Raw genomic sequence first — 7,765 nt, forward strand, 5'->3', positions numbered from 1 at the left:
GTTAGGCTGCCAATAGGAAAGAAAGGTAGGTAGTATAGGGGTCTAATCAGCTTGTAAATAATTGTTACTTTAGTAAGATTCAGGGTATTTTAAAGCCTTGTGAAAATACCTTTCAGCAGTTTTTCATGAGACAATGCTGATGGATAAAGAGAGCTGATGAACTAAGATTTGTCTTCATGTAAAGCGGTTGGAACCCAGCACTGCCCCTCTGTAAACATTAAACTTCAGAGATTAGTCATCCACAGCAGTGTTGGATTAACTTAAAGATATGTTAAAAACAGTAGATTATGTTTATCATGGGCTCCCTATGTGGTGTAAGCATTAATGCATGGTATTTCCACATGCCCTGGTTAGTTGTTGAATTGTTGTGGTTCAAGCATAAAGAAACAGGGTGCACTCTGTGATAAAGACTATGATTGGAGTCAGACAAGCACTCTGAAATGCTACGCTTCCTAGTTGTCTGCAGGCAGAATTAATTGGTTTCATGTAAGAATGTCTCTGGGTAAGTGAGGTCCATATGCTGTTTTATCTTTCAGCCCTAGATCCATCACAACAGTCTGAATGATTTTTTTATTTTTTTTTTTGTTTCAGGTTCAGGGCAAGGATAAAGATTTGAACTCCAAGTCTGCAAGTGACCTCTCGGAGGACCTGTTCAAAGTGCATGACTTCGATGTAAAGATTGACCTTCAAGTCCCCAGCTCTGGTGAGTTACTCTTTGACTGCTTACATCAGTGCATGCAGATGGTACAATTGGACTGATCCTGGTACGTACAGGGAACTCATTTCCGTATAATTAATGTCAAAATAGTGGATTCTTCTTTAACCTGTTTCAATGTTGCATGTATTTCTTTCCTTGAACGCAAATGGGCTTTCTCAATCTGTGTTACAATGCAGTGTGTACTGTGGAACAGTCCTTTATGAATCAGGGAAGGGGAGCTATAACTCCAACAGTTAAAGAATATTGCTTGGGAATTGTTGAACAAATTTTAACAGATCAATTTATCACAGAATAAAAGGCATTCAGTTTCATAATAGTCTTTATTATTAAATCCCTTTTAGTTTGTTTCCTGCTTATTTGTGTGCTATAATCAGCAGGACCTAAGGGGGGAAAAATCATGTGGACAAAATCACATGTTCCCTGTACGTACCCGGATCAGTCCAGACTCCTGGGTTTTGCCCCCCCCCCCCCCCTCTAGCAGATAGAGACAGCGAAAGTTCTAAAGACTCTGACGTATATAGCAGGGCTCCACCTACATTCTGACAGTATTTCTCTGTCTCTAGCAGATGGAGCAGGAGCAAAACCTACAGTCTGTTAGCTTTAAAAAAAAAAAAAAAAGAAAAGTTAGGTCATTTTCTTATTTTTTCTTAGGAGCACAGAAGTGAGACTGGTTTCAGCTTCCCAGGGGTTGTCAGGTTCTGAGAGGACCATCCCCCTGGTTTTAGAGGCAGCTGCTGCTGTGGGTTGAGGGCCCTTTATACAGCCTTGGTGCAGCACTGGGGGTGATACCGGGGAGCCCGGCTCACTTCCCCCAGTTGGACCAGGGCAAGTATAAAAAAAAAATATATTTTTTTCTTTTTCAAAACTTACTTGTTGTAATATTTGGACTCTCCCTTCCCTCGCAGTCAAGTCGGGTCCTTCAGTTTCTTTTTTTGCTTCGTTTTTTGGCTTTTTTTAGACTGTGAAACTTTTCATTTTTTTGCTGAGGTAAAAATGCCGCGGAGATTCTCTTGCCAGGCTTGTGGAGCGGCGCACACTTGTCGAGGGACGGCCTCTGTTCACACTGCGTGTCTGGGGGAGAGGGAGCTTCCTCAACTCCTAAGGGGGTTGTTTTGCGGGTCCAGTCGGTCTCTGTAGTTTTTCAAAACTTGCCCTCTCCTTCTATCAGCTGAACGCGGAAACGGGCGCCATTTTGAATTTGCTCGAGTCAGCAAACTTGTCGGCCCTGTCAGTGGCGGGGGAGGGGATTCTTCCACCGTCTTTGTCTTCTCAAGGAATAGACCCTGAGGGGAACAACTCAGCAGGTATGGGTGTAGCAGGCAGCACAGAGTTCCCTGATGGGGGTACAGATGCTGCTTCCTCTGACTCTTTTTCTTCAGATTTTGTGCTGCTCCTCCATAGGGCTTTTAAGGCAAGGAGGGCAGGGAAAAAGTGCTGGATAAATCTTTCCTATTGGAATCTCCAGCCGCGCCTAAAAACGGACCAAGTCTCGTTGGGCTTGAACCCCCTAAATCTAAGCATCCTCTGAGGTCAGTATCTCCTCAGCCTGATTTTTCTACTTCCACTGATTCTGATAGCCCGGATGGCATGGATGAGCCTTCGCAGCCTCCGCGGGGGGCCGAAGGGATCCAGACCATTTTCATGGGGTTCCCTGGGGTTCTCATGTGGTGGAAGAAGATGACCCGAAGGTTGTCCATCTCTTTAGGAAGGAAGAGTTAGGACCTCTCATTCCCACTATTTTAGGGGAATTGGGTATTGAGGCTCCCCATGAAGAATCTCGGCTGGCTTCTTCAGACCCAGTATTGTTGGGTCTCCGTGGATTACCCTCCTCTTTTCCTTTTGAGTTTTCAGCCACGGATTTGATTTTTAGGGAATGGGATACTCCGGACTTGGGTCTGAAAGTTGCAACGGCTATGGATAAGCTATACCTTTTGCCGGAGGAAGCTTTAGAACTGCTTCGTACTCCAAGGTGGATGCAGCAGTGTCCGCTGTAATAAAAAAGACCACCATTCCTGTTACAGGAGCTACTGCTAGAAAGCTAGAGCTTCAATTAAAGAAGATTTTTGAAGTCTCAGCTCTGGGAGTCAGAGCGGCTATGTGTAGTAATTTTTCCTTGAGAGAGCAGGTCTTCGTTGGCTACAACAACTTCAGGCCAATGAATCACTCTCTGAGGCGGAAGCTCTCCAAGCCGGCCGGCTTGAAGCGGTCATTGCTTATAGTGTGGATGCTTTTTATGATTTACTCCGCACATCTACTAGAACCATGGTTTCAGCTGTTTCTGCTCATCGTCTCTTGTGGCTACGAAATTGGTCGGCTGATGTTTCTTCCAAGTCTCGCCTGGGGTCTCTTCCTTTCAAGGGCAAACTTCTGTTTGGGAAGGAGCTAGAGGATTTAATTCAATCTCTTGGAGAGAATAAAGTTCGTTTGCCAGAAGATCAGCCAAAACAGAGTTACTTTTTCCTCAAAATCTCGGTTTCGTGGAGGTCAAAAGTCTAGGGCTCCTCGGCCGCCAAACCCCTCCTTTCGACAAAATTCCAACAGGCAACAGCTGTGGTCTCACCCTTTTCGTGGACAACGTTTTAATAGACCGGGTTTCTCCCAGTCAACACAGACCGGAAAGCCTTCGCAATGATGTGATGCTGGTCCATTCCTCGGTTCCTGTAGTCGGAGGCAGATTGCCTCTTTTTTACGAGGAGTGGACCAAAATAACTTCAGACCAGTGGGTTCTTTCTGTGATAAGACATGGTTACGCTTTAGATTTTGCATGCCGACCCAGTCCCAAGGTCCTGGTTTCCCTGTGCGGGTATGCAAACGAGCGCCAGGTAGTAGAGGAGATGTTACAGTGCTTGTTGAACCTCAGCACCATTATCCCTGTTCCTCAGTCTCAACGACGGAAGGGTCGTTACTCCATTTACTTTGTGGTTCCAAAAAAAGAGGGAACTTTCCGGCCCATTTTCGACTTAAAGCTGGTCAACAAGTGTCTGCGGATTCCCTGCTTCTGCATGGAGATGTTGAGGTCAGTCATTGCTGTGGTTCGTCAGGAAGAATTTCTGGCCTCTCTAGATCTGACGGAAGCATATCTACACATCGGTATTCGATCCGATCACCAAACAGAACACTCAGCTTTGTACTCCCCGTGTGTCATGACTAGTTTAGCTCTGCTTGTCAATGGAGAAAGCAAGTTTGCTTACCATAAATGGGGTTTTCCATAGACAGCAGGACTGATTAGCCATGCTTAATACCTGCCTGCCTGCCTCCCTAGAGCATAAACTACTTCTCTAAAGTTAAGCTCTGCATTCAACTTACATGCTCACAAAGAAGCACTCTTGCACATGCTTAATATAGCAAACGTGCCATTAGGTAGGAGAGAAGGGTCTGTTTGGCTTCATTGGATGACGTCACTCCACTTGTCATGACAAATTCATCCTGCTGTCTACAGAGAACCCCATTAACAGTGAGTAAACTTGCTTTATTTGGTTCTTTACTGCAGGAAAAAAAAAAGCTTAGAAAGGAGGGGAAGGGATCTGGGAATTGGTAGAGAGGGAATCTTAGAGGAGGGAAATGAAAAAGGGATTTCAGGGAGAATAAGGAAAGGGAATGAGAAGAGCAGAGGGATCAGGATGGGCGTGGAAGAGGAAGAAAGATTGGGGATGGCGGGAGGCTCCCGTCCTGCTCCCCCTCACATCCCACCCACAGATCTCTGCCTTCTCTCTCATGCTTCTCACATCCTACTCTTTTCCTCTCCTCCCCCATTCTTTCTCCATCCTATCTGCCCATACCCACACTCATCCACCCTTCTCCAGCATCTCTTTCTCACAAACCATGGTTCCCCAGTCCCCCTTCAAGCCCAGTCCCATGACATCACCTCCCAGTCCCTTTCCCAAAGCATCTCTCTCAACCCCACATCTCTCTTCCTTATTCCCTTTAGCTACACCCATTTCACACAAACCCTTATTACACCCATCACCTTTCTCTTATCCCTTCCCCTCTTGTATGTTTTGTTTTTTTTTGTTTGGGTTTTTTGTTGGGTTTTTTTTACAAACTCCCTTCCTGCTTACCCGCTACCAATGGCCAGTGTCTCTAACTCCTCCCCCACCTTGCTGGTTCTGGGTCAGGCTGAAAGGAGGAGGAATGTGGCAGCAGGCCAGACCACATCCATCTCTTCTGCTGGCCAGACCAGACTACTGCTTTCAATCACAGGACACTGTTCCACTGCAGTTGAAAACAGTATTTGGGCCCAGCTGGCAGAGGAAGAGGAAGATGCAGCATAATGTGCTTCTGCTCTCCTCCTCACCATATGAGGAATGCAGGGGATGGGGAGGGAGGATGAGCAAGAACCAGGAAGTGGTTTGGCGGTAGCAGCAGTGACTGAAAATGCTACGATGGGGCAGTAGCTCTTCATCTACACTGGATTGGACCTGGTTCCCTGATTTTCCCACAGTGATTATGCAGGAACCAGAAAATTTTGTGGCCCTTCCTGCAGCTGCGGAATAGCGGGAGACTGGGACCATGACAATTTCGTTTTGTATTAGGCAGCTCCTGTTATCTTTTTCCTTAATTTCAGCCTTTTCAATATGAATTATTGCAGCAGCATGACCATTGTAATTGCAAACAGAATGTTGGGAATTGTTAGAAAGGGAATGGTGAATAAAACGGAAAATGTCATAATGCCTCTGTATCGCTCCATGGTGAGACCGCACCTTGAATACTGTGTACAATTCTGGTCGCCGCATCTCAAAAAAGATATAATTGCGATGGAGAAGGTACAGAGAAGGGCTACCAAAATAAGGGGAATGGAACAGCTCCCCTATGAGGAAAGACTAAAGAGGTTAGGACTTTTCAGCTTGGAGAAGAGATGGCTGAGAAGGGGATATGATAGAGATGTTTAAAATTATGAGAGGTCTAGAACGGGTAGATGTGAATCGGTTATTTACTCTTTCAGATAGTAGAAAGACTAGGGGGCACTCCATGAAGTTAGCATGGGGCACATTTAAAACTAATCGGAGAAAGTTCTTTTTTACTCAACGCACAATTAAACTCTGGAATTTGTTGCCAGAGGATGTGGTTAGTGCAGTTAGTATAGAGGTGTTTAAAAAAGGATTGGATAAGTTCTTGGAGGAGAAGTCCATTACCTGCTATTAAGTTCACTTAGAGAATAGCCACTGCCATTAGCAATGGTAACATGGAATAGACTTAGTTTTTGGGTACTTGCCAGGTTCTTAAGGCCTGGATTGGCCACTGTTGGAAACAGGATGCTGGGCTTGATGGACCCTTGGTCTGACCCAATATGGCATTTTCTTATCTTCTTATATCCATTGTGTGTGCCTCCAACTCTAAGCACTATCATTGCCTGCAATGCATTCTGGGAGTTCAGTGTTCTGGGAACTAAGGTTTTCTCTTTTGCTGTTTTATTGCTCCATCAATATTTAACTTCTGTCAAACTAGCAGGCAGATATATCAGAATACCCAAGACCAAAAAAGAGGTTAAGGGTTTGTAGATGATTGTACTCTTCCCACCCCACACCCCGCTCCAATTTAAGTAATACATAGTAGTACAAGCTGGCATCTACATGCATAGCTTAAAACCTGTGGGACATATTGCTGTAACAGGATGCATCAATAATTTTTATCGGAATATTGTGCTGTCTAGCAGTGTTAACACAAGCAATGCCTTAAAATGTAACCTTTTGCTTTTTTGCTCTTTCCTACTAGAATCTAAAACACTGGCCATCTCCTCCAAAGCTCCCCCTGCAAAGGATGGTGCCCCCCGGAGGTCATTAAATCTTGAGGACTACAAGAAGAGACGAGGGTTAATTTGAGCGTGCCCAGTCTGCTGTTTCCAACCCTGCATGTACCGTTATGTCCTACTTCCACTTCTTTTTGCCCCTCAGTTTGCCTTGTCCGGGCTGGAGCAGCAGAGCAGGACAAAGACTCTACAACAGCCAGTCATCTGTAACATAAAACCCATTTGACTATTTACTGTATAGAATTTCCTCCCACCCCCATTTCCCATCTCCACAACCACCACCACCACTGCCTCCCTTTGAAAGTGGATCTGTGCTTTTTGAGTTTCTCTCCAAATGAAGTTTTTGTTCTTTTACCAATACAAAGCTCATTGAGCCTACCTGGTAAGTGCTCAGTATTAGCCCAGAGTTTGGCTGCTGAAGGAATCCTGCCCTCAGCGCGTCCCGCTCTCCCTTTCATTACTGGTGAAGGCATGGCACAGGAAAGTTGATGTGACCTTTTTTTTTTTTTTTTTTTAACCTTGTATATGGAAAGGTCATCTGCACTTTCTTCCTTTTCTATCTTGGGAGGAGCAAATTCAAAAACTGGTATTCTTTCAAAGAAGTGTGTGTGTGTTTTGTTTTTGTTTGTTTTTTTTTTGTTTGTTTTTTATTTTCCAGGGGAGGGAGGGAAAATTGGTGGAGAATATTTTTTTGTTTGTTTTTTTTTTGTTTTGTTTTTTTTAATTTTTAAATTGCAGTACTGTTTGTATGTCTTTCATGGTTCTTTTACAGCTGTTTCAGATTTCTACCAGCTGTACTTGAGCATCTGAAACTGCAAGGAAGAAACTCATTAAATGTGATTCTTCTTATTAAATAGAATATCTTACTTTAGCTGTGTGTCTTGCCCTTCACGTGGATACAGATGTGTGCACACTGCAGATATCTATGGTGCATGCCTGTGTGTGATCTTTATTTTATATAGGATCTTTAGTTCAGTCTGTTTTCTAAGACAGTGTAGTATCATGTTTTGTAGGGGAACTGTTGAGTGTGTTAAATCATTACAGTGGATGAACGCTAATCACATATCATGGGAGACTGTGATTTTGGAAAAGTGTGTTTTTTAAAACAGTCCTTTTTGTATCATTTTCATCATGACTCTGAGAATGCAGATGGTATCTGCTGCCACTATAGGAATAATAACATAACACAGTGACATAATAGATGATGGCAGAAAAAGACAAACAGGCCCATACAGCTTTTTCATTCATTCCTGTTCACATTGCACATGTAGCTAAATGTAAGCAGCTGCTGTCATTCAGTA

The 7,765-nt window shown here is 44.1% G+C and overlaps 1 protein-coding gene across 1 annotated transcript in view; it reads left to right on the forward strand.

The window, feature by feature from the left end:
* The window catches only part of RTF1 (RTF1 homolog, Paf1/RNA polymerase II complex component), a 209,203-nt gene extending 201,868 nt beyond the window's left edge, over positions 1 to 7,335 (forward strand). The window contains exons 17-18 of the mRNA XM_029598616.1: positions 592 to 703; positions 6,431 to 7,335. Coding sequence (XP_029454476.1) covers positions 592 to 703; positions 6,431 to 6,537 — 219 coding nt within the window. The 3' untranslated portion in view covers positions 6,538 to 7,335. The remainder of the gene's footprint in view (positions 1 to 591; positions 704 to 6,430) is intronic.
* Positions 7,336 to 7,765: the final 430 nt, after the last annotated feature.

Source organism: Rhinatrema bivittatum, chromosome 4 (assembly GCF_901001135.1).
Source record: "Rhinatrema bivittatum chromosome 4, aRhiBiv1.1, whole genome shotgun sequence".
Taxonomy (NCBI): Eukaryota; Metazoa; Chordata; class Amphibia; order Gymnophiona; family Rhinatrematidae; genus Rhinatrema; species Rhinatrema bivittatum.